General features: G+C 46.4%; 1 protein-coding gene across 1 annotated transcript in view; it reads left to right on the top strand.

The window, feature by feature from the left end:
• The window catches only part of LOC311355456 (cadherin-18-like), a gene marked incomplete at its 3' end in the record, with an annotated part of 75,297 nt that overhangs the window by 28,419 nt on the left and 24,248 nt on the right, over positions 1 to 22,630 (top strand). Inside the window, 4 exon segments of the mRNA XM_084475215.1 lie at positions 3,399 to 3,566; positions 6,298 to 6,485; positions 7,861 to 8,114; positions 15,682 to 15,839. Coding sequence (XP_084331341.1) covers positions 3,399 to 3,566; positions 6,298 to 6,485; positions 7,861 to 8,114; positions 15,682 to 15,839 — 768 coding nt within the window.

The raw sequence follows: 22,630 nt of genomic DNA, 5'->3' as shown, positions 1-22,630 counted from the left end.
GAAGGGAGGAATGAAAGGGAGGCAGGACAGAAGAAGGCTTCTGCTTTTGTGTAGCAGATGGTCAGCTTTTGTGGAGGAGTCACTCAAAGGGATTGACTTACTGGGTGTGTAACTCAGAGTACCTGGTAGAGCTGCTTGTTTTGATGAGTCCCATTATGTCTCACTGCGGCTGGCTGGCTGGCCTCGAATCCCGAGAAGACACACACAGACACACACAGACACACAACACGTACACAGACACACACAGATGCACAACACGTACACAGACACAGACAAAGTGCTAGCTTGGCTGTCGCTTTGGTGGTGTTGAATCAATGGGGTCTGGCACTGAACCGTCGAGATTACACGCTATTCCCGTTGCCGGGGATTACAACAAGTGTAATTAATTCAATTAATTCATTCAAATCTCTTTGGTAAATAATCCAACGTGTTGCGCGAGAGGCTAACGTACGTGTGTGAGTTGAGCACGCGGCTGCGTCGGCGTGGTATATATCAGGTTGTGTTCGATGTTACATGGGAACAATAGATGATAGGTTTCACCGCATTGCATAAGATTCCCCGCTTACTGCTTTTTTTGGGTCTTCAAAGCCAGAGGGACTTTGTCACAGCACCCTTGTGGTTCCGAGTGATTTAATTGCGCCGTTGTTTTTCCGCCATTGTTGTCAATTGGGCTTCTTTAGTTTCTGGAAGCAAACATCCTTCCACGGAAAAACAAAGTGCCGTTTCAAATCGACAACATCTTTCACAGCGACTTCTGTTGTCCATTAGTGACTGCGCAGATGCATGCTCTAATCTCATCCCAGATGAGTGTTATTACCAATAACAAATGGAGAGGAAAACACCGCAGCCAGGTCAATTTCCTGATCAGCCACTGTCACTGTCACTATCCTCACCGGCAGATCTCATTGGTCCTGGTTCACAAGTTCACCGGGACAAAAGTGCACCGTGCTGCTGGAGGCTATGACCCCAGGGGAGGAGAGGGGGGTTACACTGAGACCTAGGGGAGAGAAACACATTGGATTAGAGAGCGTAATGGGTGGTTGGGCTGGGACATTGGGGGAAATGGCTTCTTTATACGTGAGTCAAAGTGAGTGAAACAAAATAGGAATATTGTGTGTGTGATGACTGCAAACACGCAAACGCACAGACACACACGATACACACAGACACACACGATGCACACAGACACACACAGAAACACACAGAGTACACGATACACAGTGTAAGATGAGTGGGTACTACACACACACTCACAAACAAACGCAAACACACACACACACAAAGACACACACAAATACACACGCAAGCAAGTAATACAGAATGACAGGGTGTTATATATACACACACACACACACACACACACACACACACCAAGGTAATGCCGAGTCTGCGAGTAAATCCGCTTCCTCTTACAAAACACACGTCCGACCCAATGCTCATAAACGGACGGACACCGCAAACAACAAGGCCCCCCCCCCCCACCAACTGTTCCCCTCAGACTCCGCCCCCCGCCCACCAGTCCTCCCCAGTGGTCAGCCATAGATCAGCCCCCGGTGGCGGCGCCTCATGGCTGTGTGTTCCCCGTGTACCGCCGGCCGTAAAGGTGATTGAGGCGCGCCGTAGAAAGCCGCATTCTGCGAAGGCGCCAAGGCTGCGTGGTCATTAGAACGGCAGTGAAGACAGGCTCACCTTGACGAGGGGGCCGACCTCAGAGCCCTGCTCCCCGACTCCGCCGCTGCTTTTAGGGCCAGTAAGTCATCGCATTTGCGCAGCATGTGACAGTGTGGCGCGGAATTGGTAATGAAAAATAACATTACACGTGACGTGTTTATGAATTCTCTTTATTTATGCTGTCCATCCGTCTTTCGAACTTCTATCTACTTATTTATCGGTTGTATCTTCTGTGTATCTATCTTTCCATCTCTCCACCTATCCATATACCTGTATCCCTCAATCTTTTTATGGTTATTTATGGTTACCTGGTCTGCCTATCTGTCTATGCACCCTATCTATACGCTCTAGCTAGCTATTAATCTGACGATCTGTCAATCAGTTTTGTCATTCTACCAGCCCAATCAATTATTCAAGATTTAAATAATTCACTTTTATCAAGTACTTTTATCAAGGCACGTTTCTCTCTCCCCCTCTCCCCCCCATCTCTCCCCCCTCTCTCCCCCCTCTCCATGCGCTGCTGTCTTAATTAGACAGCAGTCTGCACAACATCAGAGAGGGAGAGAGAGCTAATCAATTCTAACCAGGGCTGTCACAGCCCTCCCTGTCTCCCTCCACAGGCCTCACCCTCTCATCTCCCTCACCCCCCCCCCAACAGCCTCTCACCTTCTCTCGGGCACTCACCTCCCCTCACCCTCTCCATCCCCCCCCCCCCCGCCCCCCCCACCCTCTTATCTCCCTCACCCCCACACCTCAGCCTCTCCATCTCCCCCCCCCCTCGCTCTCATCTCACCTCCCCTCACTGCTTTTACTCTGATTTTAATTTATTTACTTACTGTTGTGTACCTTCTGCTGCTTTTTTATGTATTTGTTTATTTGTCAACAGGAAAACGCACTAAATATTCTCGGAGGTTTTGCAAAGAAATCCTGACACTGATGTAATGCATGTAGGGTTTAGCTTTAGCTCCCAAATTGGCCTTGATCAAAGCCTAATTAGCCTTGATCAAGCCTAATTAACGAGCCCTTTTCCTGGTCACGGAGCTGTCGAGACAAAGCATCGTCATCCCAATAAAGATGATTGTTTCTATACACTTTGGATAAAGTACGGTCTTATCTTAACTTCCCAGTCATCACTCCCCATCAAATCCCTCCCACTCTCCGTCTCACCCCCCCCCCCCCCCCCCTCACCCCTCTCCCTTCCCCACCATCCCTCCCTCCCACTCTCCTCTCCCCTCTACCCCCCTCACACTCTCACCCTCCCACTCACCCTCCCAACCGCCTCACCCCTCTCCCTTCCCCACCATCCCTCCCTCCCACTCTCCTCTCCCCTCTACCCCCCTCACACTCTCACCCTCCCACTCTTCGGCTCACCCTCCCAACCGCCTCACCCCTCTCAGCTTCCCACCCTCTCACCCTCCCACCCCCCTCACCCCTCTCACCCTCCTCACCCCTCTCACCCTCCCACCCTCTCACCCTCCCACCCCCCTCACCCCTCTCACCCTCCTCACCCCTCTCAGCTCCCCACCCTCTCACCCCCCTCAACCTCCCACCCTCCTCACCCTCCCCTCCCTCACCCTTTTCTACTCTCATTTTGTACTTCTTAAACTTCAGACCTCCTACTCTCCTCTGCGTTCTGCTGTGACACACATCGCCTGTCCGGGTCCGATATCATTTTAATATCTTATGTCCTCCCCTCCCTCCCTCCCTCCCCTCCTCCCCCCCTTCAGGGATCATCCGCACCGCCCTGACCAACATGGACCGTGAGAAGCGGGAGCACTACGCTGTGGTCATCCAGGCCAAGGACATGGCGGGCCAGGTGGGCGGGCTGTCGGGCTCCACCACCATCAACATCACCCTGTCCGACGTCAATGACAACCCGCCCAAGTTCCCGCAGAGTGAGTGGCGAGCGCGCGGTCTGAGAGTGTGTTTTTGTGGCTAGCGCTCGCGTGGATCGGCATTCATTAGCGTACCTTCAGGCTAAAGCGATGGTATGTCACGCATATTTCAAACCAACGATTTTTCACCTTTATAAATATGATATTATAATATAATAAAAAGCATTATGAAGAAAACGCACGTGATTTGCAGGAACGTTTTGTGATTAGCGCTGGTGTCTGAGGCGCTGCGCGCACCGTGTGTTCGATGTTAGTTAGCGTACCTTAGCGTAAACGGTTTAAATGATGTCACGTGTATTCCAAGCCGACTATTTTTCACTATAGTTATAATTACGACATTATAATACAATGAAATATATGTAAGGGATAATGTATAGAATGCCAGTCATTATCGGGAAATAAGCCCCGACATGGCGAACCTCGCCCTGAAGGGGCTTATTTAAGATAATGACCGGCGGTGTTCTATACATTATCCTGCTTATTACACGGTTACTTGCCAAAACGAAAAAATAACTTCACACACTGTGTCTTTCTACAATTACCATTGGTAGTGTTGATGATCAGCAGAGAAATAGTCTGCCAAAGACGTTGACGTCACTAGTGAAAAACACTTTCCTAATAGCTGCTGGTTACTCGGTTGTTCTGGAATCGTCAGTCAAGAAGAACGAACAAGATGGCGGCCGTGCTCTCGAAGCGCTAGACCCCGTGATGGAAACTCTCCTGGAGGTTTTAACAAGGCCCATGTATCAGGCATTGTCCCCTGTATTATTTATTACCAACTTTAGTCCAGAGTGAAGCGCATGTAGGGCAATATTGACATTCACATCTATCGAGCCGGCAGACCACTTCTCCCCGCTTTGTCCCGAGCACATTTCACATGGCTGTTGAACAATGAGACGGTCCAATCGATACCGCGGCCAACACTCGCTTTGCACAATGGAAGGCGAGGTGTCTTTTCTTATTCAGAGCCCGTTACCGCTCTGTCTGTGCGTTCCTGGAAGGAGAATCTCGTTTACATTTAGTTTCCTTCTATCCACCCCTGAGTTCCCCTGAATCCCCCTCTCTACCTGGGCCGTCTGAGGCTGTGAGTTAGTCAACGTCTAATCCAGGCTGGACGCAGACCAGGTGGGCCCTTTGAGCGGGCCTTTACACCTTATTCCGCCACTGTTCTATTTCCCATGATTCATAGCGGCCAGCACATTTCCACCGCTAGCGCATATCTGGAAGGCTACGGCAATATTTTTGAAAGTTATATATTACATTAGGTCAACATGGCAAGTGCAGCCCGAACTCATCCTCTCACTAAAGTACCACCAGCTACGTATTCTCGCTTCCAACCGGAAATGGAAAACCGGACTGGTCGTCATGGCGGAGCGCATTGTTTAGCCTGGAATAAGGTGGATACGTGGGAGGCATGTGGCTCAGGAGGTGGGGTGGCTTGGCTGGTAACTGGAAGTTTGCTGGTTCGATCCCCGGCTCCTCCTAGCTGAGTGTCGAGGTGTGTGCCCCTGAGTGAGATGCCTCACGCTGACTGCTCCTGACCTTCACTCCGCCGTCGGTGTGTGAATGTGTGTATGAATGGGTGAATGTGAGGCAGTATTGTAAAGCGCTTTGAGTGGCCACTGGTTAGAAAGCGCTGTATAAATTCAGTCCATTTATATAAATAGTTGTGATTGTGAACTTTTCACCGGCCCAAGGGACAGTAGAGAAGACAGTGATAGGATCTCACTGAACGCTTCTGACGAGTCACTAGGGGTTGATATAAATTCCCCCCCCTGAAGCCAATGAACACAAAAAATAACTATTTTTTTATACAGAACATACAATGATACCAACTGAATGGCCTGTGATAAAACGGTATTCATTATAATATTTTTTCTATATTCAGTCGTATCATTTAGTTTTTGACCTAAAAAGGGTTTCAACCCTCTATTCACATCCTCAATATAAGGATTGCTATTGACACAAACTATGGAAAACATTCGGTCAATGTGGTTCATAATAAAGCTCTTTCATAAGATTATAAATGTTCATCTGTGTGGGATATTAAGTCACACACTGCAATGCAGACCACTTTGAACCAGTCAGCCCCTTTTCTAGAAATATCAACCCGAGTTTGATCTCTTTCATTGTACAGCTATATAAACCCGACGGAGAATTTAACATCAATCACCTTAACGGAAATCCTTATTAATGGTTCCCCCAGGAATCACTGGGTATCCGATTCAAAGTGCTTAGCTAAGCTTCTTCTCCAGCAGAACAGTAAAACAATACTTTGGAACAGATCACCTTTGTTTTAAATCGCTTTTTTAATGGATCCACAGTAATGTGCTGTAAAGGGCCTTGGGTACCTTGAAAAGTCTCCTCGAAAAATAGACTATTGTTATTATTATTATGAAGTGATTTGGGACCTGCTTTTATCCAAAGGAACAGGCTGCCGGTACAGATACAGAACATTGGGAATCAAACCCAGAAAATGTCTGGGTTCCGAACACTTTTAAAATATTTATGGTTATCTTATCTGTAGAAGTGGTATTAGTACATGTACATCGTATCGCTTGAACATCGGTGTCGACCTATCGCATCGCATGAACATCGGCATCGACCTATATACCCTACCTATATAGACCTATATACCCTACCTATATAGACCTATATACCCTACCTATATAGACCTATATACCCTGTGTCGGCCAATCAGCCGCTAACACCGAGCGCTTGGCCTTCCCAGAGAACTACCAGCTGTACGTGCCCGAGTCGGCCCAGGTGGGGCGGCCGGTGGGCAAGATCAAGGCCAACGACGAGGACCTGGGGGTGAACGCCGAGATCAAGTACACCATCATCAACTCGGAGGGAGCCAACACCTTCACCATCTCCACCGACCGGGACAGCAGGGAGGGCGTCATCAGCCTCAAGAAGGTAAACAACAACAACAACAACAACAACAACAACAACAACAACGCGAACAAACCAACAACAAACCATTTTGTTGTCGCTGATGTGTTTGTTATTGATGGTTTTTATGTACATTTTTGAAAGTGATTCATTGTTTTGTGTTGTTATCCTCGTTCCGAAGTGTTTGCAGTGTGACATATTAAATGATAATGAACAAATGATTAATAGGAAAACTAAACAACGACTTTGCGGTAATGAAAAGAACCCAGAGCCATGCTGGGCGTGACTTTGGTTCAGTCTCCATGTCTTGTCTTGTTTATATTATCTGTCAACCTCGCTTGTTTCCTTGAGGGATATCGTATTAATTATGTATTTATTGGTTTTCACTAAAGCCGCCAAAATCCCCACTCTGGACCCAGCTAAATTAAATCAATGCATCTGCCAATGTATTCCGATGCGCTGGTGATCTTTATTAGCTAATAACACCGGCACCGAATGCACATTTGTTTTTATTCATTCTCGATCATCTGTACTTAATTAGGTTCTTTTATCATATTACATACCCCAAGTCCTATACTCACACAGCGATGGGATAGGCCTACCATTAGTCATCGATGAAAATTAAAAACAGTGACTAAAACAGTGTCCCTCCAAAGAGGGAACCTATCATATAATGTAGTAGATAGAATGTTCTGAATCTCAGCCAATGACGGCAGACGTTGCCAGAGGCCCTAAGCCCCTGCAGCTCCTTCATGACACGCATCTGAATTCACTGTCGCTTCGGATCAAAGTGTCTGCTCAATAAATAAACAGTCAGTGGGTGTAGGACAGTGCAGTGGTTAGGGTTGTGGGTCTGAAGTCCACCTGAAGACATTCCTGAGCAGGATGACCCCTAGCTGCCATGACATTAACCTAAAACTAAATTGTCTCTTTGGGGAACAAAAAAGTGTCAGCAGCTAAACCACTCGGCAAAGACGAGAAAAGTAATATCTCAAACCTGTATGTTTTATTTTTTTTTCTTCATATTCCAAACGTGGTTCTTTGCACAAAAAAACGCGTCTGCAGTCCAAACCGTTGAACCGGTGCGGTAAGAAGAGACATCTTGATGTTCTTTCTCAAGTCCAACCTCTCGTCTCCACCACTTCAATGTAAATAATGTGCACTTGTACATGTGAATGAAGTATTCGTTCTGTGTTGAAGGACCGTTTAGCCTCAACTGTTGTGTAACCCTTAGGTGTGGACATCTTTGTAAACTCGTGTATTGATTTTATGTATGTATGCTGGACACACTATAACTTTCTTTATTTTATTATTACATATATTTATATATTCCATGGGCTGCTGTAGCAAGTGATTTCCTCATGCATGGGATGAACTAAAGCTCTTCTCGACTCTATAGCCGCTGAACTATGAGCGCAAGAAGACGTACACGCTGCACATCGAGGGAACCAACACGCACACCGACCCGCGCTTCACCTACCTGGGCTCCTTCAAGGACACGGCCACGCTCAAGATAACTGTGGGCGACGTGGACGAGCCGCCCGTCTTCTCCATGGAGTACTACATCATGGACGTGTACGAGAACGCTCCGGCCGGCACAGAGGTGGGCGTGGTCATCGCCCGCGACCCCGACAGCCGCAACAGCCCCGTGCGGTGAGTCACCGCCGCCGCCGGCGTGCGAGAACACGGTAAAAATGACGGGGGGCGCCATGTGGCTCAGGAGGTGGAGCGGGTTGACTGGTAACCGGAAGGTTGCCGGTTCGATCCCCGGCTTCGAGTGTGGAGGTGTCCCTGAGCGAGACGCCTCACCCTCACTGCTCCTGACCAGCTGGCTGACTCCGTCGTCGGTGTGTGATTGTGTGGATGAATGGCTAAATGTTAGGCAATGTTGTAAAGCGCTTTTAGTGGCCACTGCTTAGAAAAGCGCTTTATAAATGCAGTCCATTCGATCGCTAGGCTAAGAGGCTACAGGCAGCGGCGGTGTGTCCAGGGGGGGTCGGGGAGAGGGGAGAAATTGACCACGCAAACGTGCTGTCCCCCACTAAAGTTGCCATGAATGTGTTTGGTGGAGAATAAATCAGCAAGGTCCAGGTAGCCAGAGCCAGGTGTGGTGCCCCGTGCTCCACTCCAGCGGCTTATTATTATAAGCTCCTCCCCCCCCCCCCCCCCCACCCCCCACCCTTACTGAAGGATTCCGGACACGTCTCCGCCCACCCCCTCCCGCCACCTTTGGGAAAATGAAAAGATGCAGTGCTTTTCTACCGGATAATGGCCTGTGCAATCAGTTTAGATGTATTTGTATGGTGAGTAATCCTCCAGTGCGAATAGTAAAATACAGTTCAGATTCAGGGGGCCCCTATTTCACCACCCCTATTTCAATAGGGGTCCCCTTTAGAATAAACGCAATGTCGCAAAACCCCCTCCCCCACCGCCCACGTCCCCTCCGCGACCGCGTTTCGTTGTGCTGTGTTAGCATGCTGCTTTGGCCATCACGGCACAAAAGTGGCCTTTTTCACTGCCATGGTTAAGGTGTTTGCTTTTCCCTCTGGGTCAATGCTGCTAAAAGAAAGAAAGGAAAGAAAGAAAGGAACAAAAATGTGCTGTATGGATTCATGGCACCGCAATATACTAGAGGCTGCAACAAAAAAGGCTGTGCAGTGAAATACCTTTGTGATCACAGTGGGAGCGGCCATCCAATCCAATCCAATCCAGCTCTGCTTGGAGATAGTTGAGGAGAAGGGCAGAGGTGTGCTTTAGAGTTTATTCCTCTCCTGCTGGATCGATGTGGAGTGTTTAAGGGGTCTCTTCACCTGACCCCGGCTCCCAACACTCTCATCAAAGCAAATGTGAATCCATGAAAATATAAGAAATAAACATGCAGCCGAATTTCTTTTTTTCGTTTTTTTTCTCCACCACAAACATTACTAATGTGTGCTCGGTGTGAGTGACTACAAGTTGGCCCCGGGCGCTACAACAGCTTAACGCATTTGTATGCACAGAAAACACATGCTCGAGTACGTCTGTCGTAAGAAGGGAAGAAAAAGAACAGCCAGCTGTTATTAGCCAGTGGATTAATCCTATGTTTTGCTTTGCAGAGGAATCCTGTTTCATGGCATTACTCTTAAGCCACTCTTACACCGCCTGCATCGATTTCTCTCTCTCATCTCACCTTTTCTTCCCTTTTCCTCCCTCTTTCCTCACCCCCCACCCCAACAAATGACAAAATAGTTTGGAAATTTCCCAAACACTGCAATCCTAGATGAGTTCTTTCTCATACATCAATAGCTGGCAATTTTCTGCCGCTATTACGTGTTATAGGGTCGTAGTTTAGTGCCTCCACCGTTGCCAGGGGAGCCCAGGGACTCTCCTACCTGCAGTAAGTGCAGTCTTATTAGGGCCATATCTCTGCTACCCGCCGGCGCTTCCTTAAAAGGCCCCACTGTTTCAGGTTCGCTCAACACTTACCACGCGCCCCCCTGCGTGATGAACGGTGTTCAATATGGGAGAGGAGAGGTGCCCCAGTTTGAGCAAGGAACAGCTCTTTTGTTGATACACCAAAGTGCTGTGATGGCACCATAACATTCATGCGGTAAACCGAGGTGGAGGGGGGGTTTAATATCCATATGGAAATATCCCAGAAGATCACGATTCTGTTTTTCTGTGTGTTATTTAGGAGATGTTTTTTATCCGCGGTAGAGTGCTGGCTTGCTGGAGGATCGCGTGTGAATGCAGACTCCGGTTGTAATGCTGCTGTCCCCCCCCCCCCCCCCCACCACCACCTCAGCTTTAGTTATTTAGCAGACGTTTCATCCAGAGAATCTGGATACAGGTCATTAAGGAGCTGGTGTGGGGCTGTAGCCTCCTGCTCTTGATAACTACAGGGTTAGGCCGGAGACATTGGAAACACAGAACACTGTCAGCCAGGAGTCAAACCTCCATGCCACCAGCTATACTGCTACCCTCCTCCCCCACTCCCCCTCTAGGAGATACAACCTACATATCATTACTGTGTGTTCACACCAAACGCGACGGCGCGACATGTTTCAATACAAAGTCCACGTAGAGACGCAAATCAGGCAAAATTTTTGATTTGATTGACGGCGCGACATTTTTCCACGTGAACGGCGAGCGCGTTCACAAGGATTTGCAGCGCGACAAATTCGCAATGAAGTTGAAATATTTAAACTTTTCCGCTGCATTCGCGTGAGACAGCCAATTAGTGTTCACTCCCTGTGGGTAACGTGGGTGAAGTAACGTAAAACAGCCAATCACCGTTCAACCGGCTGGGCCAACCGTTCCCTGCACTCCGCAGTGAACCGCAGCTTGGAGGAGAAAGTGATTGTTGCCGTTTGCGACTCCCAGAGCTCTATCTATATATAATATTATATGATATTATATATAAATATCTATATAGTATAAACATATATATATAATATCACGGCACAAAGCGGTGTGCACCTCCGGATTATATTATTAACCCATAAACGACGGGCATTCTGACGTCTCTCCCTCTTCCACAACAGGTACAGACACGCAATGGTGGTTATCTCGGCCATGGTTGATGAGAATGAATTAGCATAAAGCACCTTTGGTGGGCAAAAGATGTTGTCAGACAAAATTCGCTGCGCGACAAGTTCGCCTGACATAACTGCACACATAACTGCACAGCGACAGATTTAGATTTGTCGCGCGGCAACATTCGCCTGTTCGCGCGAACAGGCGAAACGTGTGTCTTTTGGTGTGAACACACAGTAAGTCTCGAACTGCCAAAGAAGTATTTTAAGGTTCTTCTTTTATTGAGCGTCAAGAAGGCCAAAGTCAAATAGCTGTCTGAGGCAGATAGTGATTATGGAATATAAAAAGCACTCTGATTGGCTTAGGATACAGCCAATGAGGCGCAGTGAATCAGCAGCATTAGGAGAGTAGAGTGAGGTTAGATAGCACAATTTGGCCAAAATATGACTTAGACAATCATGCTATGAGGCTAACGCTATACAAGAGTACTGCACATCCCCCTCCCTCTTTTACGGTAGAGATGACAGGAAGTGTCCTCGGCGCAGAGAGCCCTCAGTTTGAACCCCGGTGGACAAGGCGCTGGGGATTTGAACCCACGGCCCTCGTCCCCCCTTTGCGTTGTCCTGGCGCTAAACTCTTCACGTCTCCGGTCTTTGATGCCGCCTTTTGGATCGTTTTGTCGACGTTCCCGCAAGTGCGCCGCACAACAAGGAGACGTTTGAACTGTCACTCCATCTGGGAACGCCCTGTCACACTAAACGGATACGGCGGGGAGGGAAGGCCCGAGCGCTGAGCTAAGCCTCGTATCAACTGACGCGTGCCGTTGTCCTGCTCCTCTGCGTCGCCATTTTAATCGCTCTAAATGCTAAACCCGCTAATAGAAGTTATATTTTAACAGCCAGTCCTCAAGGAGAAATTAATTCCAATATTTCTGTTATGTTGACTGACGTTTTTTTATTTTTTTTATTTTATTTTTCTGGGTTTTATTTTTGTCGCTGTTGTTTTGACAACATGTTGGCCCGTAGTTCTATTAAAGTGTTTATTATTGAGTTTTCTCCTATTCGATACATTGCCCTAAATGAGTGTGCTGTTGTGTCTGGCATTAAATGTAAGCGAGTGGAATGCATTGCAACCTGGTTTTATTGGGTTTACTGCTCGTTTATGAAGGTGATACCCCGCACAGCTCACGACTTCAAGCTGTGATGCAGAGCTTACTCCAGTTTCCTATGTGGTGAAGGAACTCACCGTGAACGTTGATCTAATCTCTCAGATGGAGTTGGCAGTTGTTTCATGGCTGGCAAAGTATTATCAGCGATATCATGTTCACAGAACACCTATTTAAGAAGTTCACGTGATAATGAGACTCCCCCATTGGCGGTATAATTGCTTGAAGCATACAGGAAGCGAAGGCAAGTGAGATGCCTCCGTCTCCAACACATCTCAGCAGCAGTGCCGTCCCGCTTTTGTTTTGTATTTATTCAAATGTATGATTTGTGAGAATGCAAAAATACACCACAGTTGGGTAAATGAAAGTAACACAGATTGCCTTCATATGCTACTACCGAATCACCTACTTAAAGACTGAACTGCACATAATCTCCACCTACAGCTTTGGAAATGGAAGAGGCCGATTTGTAAAGACAGGGGGTAGCAGCATGGGGAGGAGGCGAGAGTGGAGTGGGTGTGTCAGCAGAAGAAGGGGAAAAAGACATTTCTGTCAGCCCGGCCGTTTTGACACGCGTGTTTTAATCGCTGGCAGGGAGAGAGACCTCTGTGTGGCTGTTTTCTGTTGTAAAACCAATATTTCCCATGATTGCCCTGGACAATCATCCAGCAATCCAAAAACAGAACATTGAAATTCTAAAAACAAGCAGACGACCATCCGCAGACATGCTGCTCTGGATTTGTGACTAAATGTGACGCCTCTCGCCCTGTCCTCAAACATGGCATTAAATTTCACATCAAATTTGTATAATAGTTTCTACTCACAAAACTAAAATATTACAACTTTTTCAAAGGAACCACGTTAAACATTCTTGTGATGACGCCCACTGAGTTTAAAAAGGAATAAACTATGAATAATAATATGGTTGCAAATTAAATCATGATATGCTAACATATGATAACACACATCGGGCTCCCGTTAGTCCTGGACAAATATCCTGAATTCCATGGAAATGTCTTGTATTAGGGAAATGAATGATGCTCTTCTTCTTTGAGCAACACCAAGGCCTTAGCTTAAGCTAGCCGCTTTCAGCATAACAAGCTACCAACCGCCCAGGCATCAAAGCTGGGACTTACTAATGAAAATAGTGCATGTTGTTCACAACAATGGAGGTCGACCCAAAGGTTTAACTTTAACTCTCCTATACACTGACAAGCCAAGCTTCCTAATTATATTAAGAAGTTGAATATTAGCTATTTTTACACTTGCACAATGACTTTCCAAATAAACTCTTTTGACGATTACTCTGATAAAGCTTGAATAGACTCGAATAGCTCTGCAATATTTTTTTTCCATTCAAACTCGTTAAACTGTGGACACAGTTTCAACAGCAATGTTTTGACTAAACAAACGCATGCATACATATTTGATGCGATGGCGGGTAGCAGAAGTGGTCCCTGCGCTGGGATATTCCTCTCTCTCATGGAATGCGACAGCTCCGTGAAAACCAGACTTTTCCAGCTGAAAAGGCCTCGCCTGTTGCTGAGTGGTGCACGGAGTCAGGTACGACCGCACTTACCGTGCTAAATTTGCCCGCTAGCGCTAGCAAGATACCGCCGCGAGCAAACAACTGCCAAATTACAAAAATAATGAATAAAAATATAACCGCATCCATCGTGTATTTTCCACGTCAATTGAGCAGCGTCTGCTTAGCTTTCTCCAGGGAACGTGTACACGGATTAAAGGTGTAAATAGGCCATTAGGAGATAAATTAGGAAATACACACTTCACGTTCATTCATGGCTTCACCCTTGAGAGAAGCTGAACCAATTTCTCTCCTTGTTATTGCCCCTGCTCTTTTTTATCTAGTTTAATGACTAGGTTGGGGCCAGAAGACCATTACAGTGACGGTGTAAACATAACCAGATTAGGGCCCGTGCCGTGCTTGTGTCATTACGCAATGTTTAAGGCAACCGCTTGTGACTTACAAGTGGGTTTTCACCAGTTTGGAACAACAAATGAGCGGCTTTCTTTTTTACCTTTACATTGAGGGGACAAGCGACTTACAACCATTCATTCACTCATTCAGACACTGACGGCGGAGTCACCCACGCAGGGCGACAGACAGCTGGTCAGGAGCAGTCAGGGTAAGGCGTCTTGCTCAGGGACACCTCGACACTCCGCTAGGAGGAGCCGGGGATCGAACCAGCAACCTTCCGTTTACCAGTCAACCCGCTCTACCTCCTAGCTCCAGGGGAGCTAATCTAGTTTAAGATGAATGGAGGAGAACTTCATGTTGTGTTGGTCAACAAAGCCAGAGTTTACACTTGCATGCAACATATGCAAGAATACACTTCCGAGAGCTCTTGAATAGGACTACTTTAATAACAATGGCCTTTTTAATGTCTAAGAGTGTAGAACAAGCAATTATATGAATTAGCATATTTCATCATTGTGAAAACACAAGACAATGTAATAAAATAGGGGGCAATGGTAAGCTACTTAGAGTGTACTGAGACAAAACGCTAATATACCAACATAGTTGGCATTTCCAGTCTCTCTGAAGATGAAGACATATTGCTGTTAGGAGTGTGCAGCAACATGGTGATAAAGTAAGAATAAATAATTTCATACTTAGCTTGCAGCAGTTATATGCAAGCCACTAGACTAGAAAAAATCAAATTATCCTTGTTTATCATTAACGGTTTTCCATGTGGGAATCAAACCCAGTCCCTTTTCCCTCTGTAATGGGAACACCCTAAACCAGTGCTCACCCACCTTCTTGGGCTAAGGGACACCAGCATCCCACCAAGAGATGCAGGCACACCAGCTTATAGTTTTAGGGCACGATTATGACGCAGCACTTATATAAGAGTTACATCATAAAATTATATAAACTGCATTAACAGCAATGCTAGCAACATCTCACACACAGCAGGTTGTCCGAAGTATCCAATGGATGCAGGTTCATACATAGGCGATTGCATTATTAGATTATTAAATATGCATGGAAATGGAGCAAGAGCTCGCCTTATGTGAAACAATTCATCAGTAACATTGGCCCCGCAGTGGAGGAATGAGCTCCCTGCCGATGTCAGGACCGCAGAGTGGCTCAGCAGCTTCCACAAGAGACTCAAGACTCACCTGTTCAGAGCTCACCTGGACTCTGCATAGCCCCCCCCCCCTCCCACCCCTCCTACTTATTGTATGTTGTATGTCCTGGCACTTAATGTATGCATTATTGTATGTCGTACTTGTCATAGTGCTTAGTAGTGTCTTATCCTAGCTATCTCACATATGTTATTGTTTCACCTTCTTCTGACAAATGTACTTATTGTAAGTTGCTTTGGATAAAAGCGTCTGCTGAACGCCCTGAATGTAAATATAAATGTTAATGTAAATATAAATGTAAATGTTAATGTAACATTGCAAATCATAAACAGCAGCAGTTTTCTGAGCACCCTGCAGTATGTCAGGATGATCCTTGCCTCCGGGGCTGGCAGTACCCTGATGTGACCCGGGCCCTCCTCCCACCTACAGGTACTTCATGGGCACCAAGGAGGACGAGGAGGAGGAGGTGGCGGCGGAGGCGGGGTACTTCACCATCGACGGGGACAGCGGGGTGATCCGGACCACCCGGCCGCTGGACCGCGAGGCCCAGCCCTGGCACAACATCACTGTGATGGCCTCGGAGGTTGGTGAGTACCCCCAGCGCATCGTTACAGTCGCACACACACGCAGCCGCTCAACATGCCCGCTGCGAGGTCCATGTGGCGCAGAGCTGCTGGGACTGTGGGTCTTCAAATGTGTGTGTGTGTGTGTGTGTGTGTGTGTGTGTGTGTGTGTGTGTGTGTGTGTGTGTGTGTGTGTGTGTGTGTGTGTGTGTGTATGTTCATCGGGCGTGCATGCCTGTGTGACATTGTGTGTTTTGGTTTGCTTGTGTGTACATCTCTCATAAGATGTGAAACCTCATATGGAATATGAGGATTCAAAAATAATTAAAAATCACGTGTATTCAAACAGACAGAGAGCTCTTGAAATCTGCCCTGAATAGAATATATATATAATCCTGCCAGACAACAACACATGTTCGGGTGTCAAGTGGATGATATCCCACCGTTCTCCAGAAGTAATGCAACTCTTGTTTTCACACTGAACCACATTATAACAATGTAGCATTGCATTAGGCTGTCTGTAAGCAGCACAAAGAACATTTATACCGAGGGGTGAGGGGTGGGTACCAGGGGGTACCGGGGGGTGGCAGGTCAATTGATTTATTTGTGCTCATTAAAATCCATCTGCGTTCTGCTCCCTCCCACCTGGATATGCTCAGCTGCTTAACGTAGGGCGGGATGGTGGAGTGGTACCTTGTGTTCAGTCTCCAAGAGGAAAGGTTCTGGGTTCGATTCCCCCCACCATGTCCTCAGCCAACCAGGACTAAGAGGTCTTCTCCCCCTTCCTGCTCCTTCAGTACATGTTCCTGGATGAGTGCGAGTCAGTCTGGATAGAATTGACAATAGGCGAACAGCAGAATGCAGCATAAAAGTTGTTTTGGTCCTAATAAACATTGACATGTTTTGCACAATGTGATAAAACACTTCTTTGTCACTTCGCCGAGCATTGACTTCAGAACCAAATGCACATCACAATATTTTTCATTTTAGGTTGAGGGTTGAACCTCAACCTATTATTTCATAATAGGTTGAGGTTTGACATTTAGTAACATTGACGTTCTGGCACAGTATTTGCACTTGAAAAGTTACAGAACTATTTAATATTTTGTCATAGATAAATGCTATAATTTGGGATGGAAAAGCAGAACCTGTCAGCTCAGAGTCAAACTCCCCAGCCACACAGCCCTCACAACACATAAAGTAAAATAGGAGGTTAGCACTTAACTAATAAAAGATTGCACTGCAAGCGGTCAGACCAGCATACTTTTGTTCCCTGTACTTTATATTCAAAGTGTGTTTGATATAATGAAAAACATGGCTGCAAGGCAAACTTATGGTAAATAACAAATTAAGTAAATGATGAGGGTTCATAGCGTTGATGACGATGATGAATAAATTCCAAACTGTATTCATAATACATATCCCTAAATATATTCAAACCCAATTTATTAAAAAACGAAAGAGGTTGTGTTAATAAAACCACAGTTTAGTCAGGATCATTGATGGTCACCTTTTTACATTTTATATTTTGGGCGATTTTGCTGACGCTTTTATCTAAAGCTTGCAACCATTCATTCACTCATTCACACACCAACGGAGTCAACCATGCAGGGCGACAGCCAGCTGGTCAGGAGCAGTCAGGGTGAGGCGTGTCGCTCAGGGACACCTCCACACTCAGCTAGGAGGAGCCGGGGATCCAACCAGCAACCTTCTGGTTACCAGCCGACCCGCTCTACCTCCTGAGACACTGCCGCCCCTTCCTTGGTTTGCGGTGCAATTTTTCCCAAAGTGCTCTCTCTGCACCAGCCCACATTTCACTGTGCGTACCTAACAGCCCCGTCCGCAGCGCTCTGCTTATGTAGGTCAGTCGGACCTGCTCCGGAGAGACGCTGCCTCTGCTCACACTTTCATTGTCACATTTACAGCACAGTAGCTTCTAGTTATGGGTCTGTTCTGCCTTAACGGCCACTCCAATTACCACAGCCAATGTTTGTCCCTCCTTGTTAAGCTGAAAGATGGAAAACATAAAACATTAAAGTTGACATTGAATGTCAGAGCTGCAGTCGAGGAGGAGAGGACTGTGGTTGATTGAATCTGATTGGATGCTCATGAAAACTGACATTTGTCCGCTGTCAGTTGCTGTACGAACATCTGCAGTCACTTGGAACAATGTGTTTGACTCAACTGAGGGGAAGAGGACTGTGGGAAATGTAGTTGCGCTGGATTGGGTTTTCTGCTGTTTCATTGGTTGCTGAATGTCAGAATGACATTGACTGCTTTTACATGCTGGAGCATAATCGTGTAATGAACGTATTGAATAAAGATTGGATTCATGTAAACAGGTTTATTCGATCTGCTTCGCCAAAAGGATCGTCTCAGGACCGGATTTGCGAAGTCGATAGGATAGCTGGGCTTGAGCCGGTCATAGGTGGCTATCTACCTGCATGTGTACTCAATCGTATCGTATTGCCGGGAGTTCGCGTCCTGCACATGCTCAAGAATTTCGGCCGGGGATTTCACCAGGAAGTTCTATCGCCGCCGCAGCCGATAACAGAAATGATTACGTCATTCCGATAAGTCCGATATCATGACGAATAGCCCCGATAACATAGCCTATATAATTTCAGTGCCCCCCTCCCATTAACGCTAAATTAAAGGTCTTATCGTAACCCTAAAAGTACACATCATACAATCATTTACAATACATGAGTTCATAACTGCACGCGGATATAGAAAATGTTTTTTATTATTATTATTAGTTACACTTTTCCTGCTGGCGGCTCCCAGACCGTAGTTGAGGAGCACAGCGTCGATGTTCTCTCGGGGGTACCCCACTTCACTTTGACCGGCAGTGGGTCTGCTTATAGGTCGGAATATGGTCGGAATGAAGCGGCCGCGGATGATTGACAGGCTGGGTATTTTATTCTTAGTTTCACTAACATTACAATACACTTTTGCACAGACACAACCGGACTCGTTCATTACTTCACTAAAATGACACACGCTACCGCTCGCTCTCCTTGCTCGTCCACTCACTGACACACACACACACACACACACACACACACACACACACACACACACACACACACATAGCCATTCCCGTGCACACACATACGCTCCTCTCGTAACACTTATTATTGACAACAGTTAGCTTAACATTATAGGGTCCCGGCCTTCCACTCCCTGTTTTCTCAGTTAAACACAGATATCAACTACATTTGTCCCAGTGTTTGTTGGCTGTGAAATGAAGCAAAAGAAGACGCTCTCTTCCTCCGGTAATGCAGTCGTTCGCGACGCCTTTCTTATTTGTCGTTTCTTCTATTTGTCTGTAACTCATGCTCCAATCTTTCATCGATTGATGCGGATGTTGTGGATGCAACGGAATATATGATGCATCGCTGCAGCAACATTTAAGATGATTGCGATGAGTTCTGCCCATTCTGCCTCCGTTGCTGTCTGCAGTCAGACCAAAACACACCTGAGTGACAGGGGCCGCCAGATAGTTTGCTTTTACGTTGCCGTGAACCGGAAGTGGCTCTAGTACCACTTGTTGAAAGGGCTACAGCGCCACCTAGTGTAGCGGAGTCAGCCAGGTCTCCGACCATTATTCCAATCTGATCCGATGTATGTATACTCAGACAAGTGACAGCCCCCCCGTTGAGTGGCAACATTGTTATATGGCTTAATCCATGATAAGTTGATCTGGTCCGACCATGTAACCGCAGTCAGTGTTCCACCTACAGTATACACCACTGTATTACCATTATTAATTGTAATATCATGAAGGTTATTATGGCCTAAACAACGTCTAATTTTGTATACCTAAATAGTGAAATTAACAATTTAGCGTGCAAAGAAGAGCCAAAAGTGGACCAGTCATTTACATATTGATGAGAATGTGTTTGAATGGAATAGAGTGTATTTCCATTATAATCAACTACCAAATCAAATTAGTCTCAATTGTTTCAATGTCCTTTACCTCCACTGCTATGTTGGAAATTAATTAAATCAATTCAGGCCTTGCTGACTCCAAGAATTCCTATCAGGTAACTTGGCTAATTTGTAATCGCAATTAGGCAAATCCCTTACCAGCCGACGGAGGCTCTGCATGCTAATGCTTCCTTATCTCCCCCTTTTCCCTAACGCTTGTTAGTATTCCAGAATGCAGACGCCCAACGCCCTCGCTCTCTCAGAGGCTAAGACGGATACGTTTTCCACACAGAAGCACTCTAAACGAAACAGAACTACTCGGGAGGAGGATACTTGGAGAGGAGACTACTGTTTGTCTGTTTTAAGCCTATAATTCCACGCCATACAAGACCTCACCGGTCATCCTCCTCAGTCCCAGGTTGCCTGCAGGTGCGCTGCCTTCCAGCCTGTTCCGTGGTTGTTCCTCCCAGGTAGTCTTTGAGAGATGTACTGCTGAACGTGCACGCAGTCGATTTATTCCCTTTAGCGTCTCCCTGCCGTTCTGGAAGCTCGGCTCATTCCCCGTTGAAGAAGGCGAGCCCAGAGACTCTTCTCTGTGGGTTGTGTCCGTTACGAAAACTGCCTTGTTCCCAATCGCCTTGGCAACAACACAGGCTGGTACCGTTGAGTGGATGAAGACAGCCGTACAGACAGACGGCTGCGATACCGCTCCCTTCTCTCTAAAGTGTCCAGAGGGATTTGTTTGTGTTTCCCCCCCCCCCCGACCACGATAAATGAGACAGATCCTTTATTCAGTTATTCTTTGTGTATTGAAATCCTGCTCCAACGACTCGCTGTCGGTTTGGGGCGTGTTCCACGTGGATAGTGACAGTTATTCACGTCGAGGGAGTTGACTGGGGGTTACAAAATGACCAACTGTTTTTCGCCATCGGTGTCTCTTAGGGTTCTCTTGAAGGGAACGTGGCCCTCTTGCCACCCTGGGGTTAAATAAGCACTTAGCGGCGAGGGACAATGGCCTCATGGGTAGTGTATTCTTTAATCTGCAAAGAAAAGGCTGCTGCTGCTGCTGCTGCTCGTCGATAATAGTCAGCGTACGCACGCTGTTTCTGTGCGGTATAATGATTTGAGAATAACCAAGTCGGATGTCCCAGGCTGTGTTTTGGAAAGGGCTTGTCGGGTAGAAGAACAGAGGAAAAAAAAGGAGGGATTGCGTGTCGTAAATTGGCAATAATCAGGGCATTTATTGTTCCAGAACACTCTGGATTATGATGTTGTTGCTGGGTTTGGTTTTGGTTGGTTTTATTGTCTCTGTTGGACCTGATATAGCTTGACGATTATAGCGGGCCCATCACTGGGCGTCACTATATGACTGAACCCCAATATAAATCAATAGATTTTTGGTTAAATATAACATAACCCATTTAAATGGATTATAGATTTAGTGACATTGTGATGAATCTACATTAAAGCTGCCCCTTCGTCATCTAGTGGCAACCTGCCTGACCTACCCTCTGTGTGTGTGTGTGTGTGTGTGTGTGCGTGTGTGTGCGTGTGTGTGTGTGTGTGTGTGTGTGTGTGTGTGTGTGTGTGTGTGTGTGTGTGTGTGTGTGTGTGTGTGTGTGTGTGTGTGTGTGTGTGTGTGTGGGGGTGCGTGAGTGTGTGTGTGTGTGTAAAGGCGGCAGGTTTCCAATACAACAGTTTAAAGTGAACGCACCATTAACTTTAGTTTGGCCCGCCTCGCTCACCCTAATTTCCCCTCCATGTCTCCAGATCGGTGTTGGGGAAGATTAGCTCTGACAGAGACAGATAAAGCCTGCGTCCGTCTGTACAGTTACACTCGGCTAGAGGAGCACAGCTGCCACACTCAATCCACCTGCGTGCACTTCCTCTTCTCGTTAGGCAAATTGAGTTTTTGACTTCAAAGCCAAATGTTTCCTTGCTGAATGTTAGTCAAGTGTTATTTGACTCTCTGTGGCTGACTCACAGAGAAGCGGGACTGGGTTTGTTTTTGCAAAATGCTTCCCCACAATTCAAGTCTGCAAAGTTATTGTCTGGCTGGGTTTTATTCAAATACTTTTGGCTTGGGTTAGGTCGTCTTTCTTACGGACGCCTAAAGGTAGACAGTGGACAATGGGGTCAGAACCCACAACCTTTCAGCTGGGGGTCAACCATGAGGAACAGTACATTGTACCTTTGGTGGAAAAGTGCGATGCAAATAGTTGCTGTATTGGTGCATCATTATTTTCCTTATTATTTACATCCTGTACTGAGGCCTGTAACTATGCAACGTTAAAGAATGACAATCTATTTATTTTGTTTTTCTGCTGCTGTGGAACAATGAGGAAAACAAGACGAGAGAGAAATGAAAGGGATATTGATGTGAGTGACGGTCTATGGAGAGAGCATGGGCAGAATGCACTCTCTAACAAGCTGCAATCTGTTTTCAGACACACACCACATCACTTCCTCCACTACTGCCACAGAATCATCTAGAACTACTCTACTACTATATATAATAATACAGCAAAGACTACCACCACTACTACTCTACTCCTAATAATAATGAATGGTAAAACTACTACCACACTCCTACTATTACTACTACTACCAAAAATAATAATAAAAATATTAACAATTATATTAATATCTATAATAATAATACAGCAAAGACTACTACTACTATTCGCTCTACTACTTATAAGAATGAATGCTAAGAAAACATAGTTGAAGACCCACCCCCCTACAGGAAATTGTGATGATGACGGTGATGATGGCGATGATGATGATGATGATGGTGATGATAAGTGCTCTCCTGCGTGTGGCTCACTACTTCCTGCCGAGAGTTTTGGTGGGGGTGGGGGTGTAATCAATTTACAACAAAC

Source organism: Micromesistius poutassou (assembly GCF_964030765.1).
Source record: "Micromesistius poutassou genome assembly, chromosome: 11".
In the NCBI taxonomy this organism is placed as follows: Eukaryota; Metazoa; Chordata; class Actinopteri; order Gadiformes; family Gadidae; genus Micromesistius; species Micromesistius poutassou.
The sequence above is the reverse complement of the archived record's forward strand: the minus strand, read 5'-3'. Positions and strand labels throughout refer to the sequence as shown.